General features: G+C 36.6%; 1 protein-coding gene across 5 annotated transcripts in view; it reads right to left on the reverse strand.

Annotated features, from left to right (window-relative positions):
* The window catches only part of LOC106884027 (nischarin), a 71565-nt gene extending 70882 nt beyond the window's left edge, over positions 1-683 (reverse strand). For 3 of the 5 annotated variants that reach the window (XM_014935220.2, XM_014935231.2, XM_014935210.2), the window contains exon 1: positions 304-683. In XM_014935220.2, coding sequence (XP_014790706.1) covers positions 304-390 — 87 coding nt within the window. In that variant the 5' untranslated portion in view covers positions 391-683. The remainder of the gene's footprint in view (positions 1-303) is intronic. The other 2 variants (XM_014935250.2, XM_014935241.2) reach the window with 1 other exon arrangement.
* Between the last annotated feature and the right edge of the window lie 506 nt (positions 684-1189).

A 1189-nucleotide genomic window follows, 5' to 3' on the forward strand; every position in this document is an offset into this window, starting at 1 on the left:
AAGTGTGTATATGTGTGTGTGTGTGTATATATATATATATATATATATATATATATATATCAATGGAAAAGAGAAGTGGTGTTGGTATGTTGTTAGTCGGGTATTACACCCACATACACGCATAGACATTATATATATGTATCCACACGTTATACATATATACGAGACACATAGATACATTGTATATACATATATTATACATACACATAGATGCATTATATATATAGATACAAACACATATTTCTATGTATCTATATAAACACTGTGTAACACTGACAAGGTATAGAAGTGGTTATCTCTTACCGTATAGTTTTCCACACATTCCGAGCCGATAATGCGGACAGTTCTGCAGGCGCTGAAGTTGTCCAAATCTCTTCCGAACTGGGACATTGTAGAGGCAATGGTGAATTAATAATAATAATAATATTCAAGTGTGTGTGTGTGTATATATTTATATATAGGTATATGGGTTTTTTAGAGGAAGAACTGCTGTGTTGACAACAACAATAAAAACGACAAACATTAGATGAATGAATATTACAGACTGGGCGAGATGAGACGACATCCGATCTTAGTGCGTGTGAGAAGATGCAGCTTGATAGAGAGGAGACGATCTAGCAACGCGGCCACGGCCGACATCACTAACGTCACCATCGTTTATAGGTCACGTGGCTGCTGCTGCTGCTGCTTTTGCTGAACGATTGTCACGCCCTCTACCAGAGTTAGCTTCATACTATTTGAGCAGTTTTAGTGTTTAGCATTGGCTTAAAGTGCATTTGGTAATGTTTGCTGCACATACTAATGCAAAGCAATAGAACAATACCTATATTAGTATCTAGAGTATTAGAACAATGCTAGCATTAGGTGATGTATAGCATTGTATTCGAATATATGTCAAATATGTTTATCAAGGTGTAGTTTTTTAACCCCAGGTCTGGTGTTTATGGCACATTCAAACGCAACGCAATCGAGCGATGCTTATATTAGTTTTGGAATAATATTGGAACAATGCTTGTATTTGATGATGTATAGCATTGCATTAGAAATTATTAAATATAATTCCGAAACCGTTTTTATTGTTGTTGTTTAATCCCAGCTCAGTCCTACTCTAGCAGACCTGTAATCAATGACGTTGGTCCCATGACCATTCCGCTTCTTGTATACGACGAGGACTACATTGGGCAACCGG

The sequence above is a fragment of the Octopus bimaculoides genome, chromosome 3, assembly GCF_001194135.2.
Source record: "Octopus bimaculoides isolate UCB-OBI-ISO-001 chromosome 3, ASM119413v2, whole genome shotgun sequence".
Lineage (NCBI taxonomy): Eukaryota > Metazoa > Mollusca > Cephalopoda > Octopoda > Octopodidae > Octopus > Octopus bimaculoides.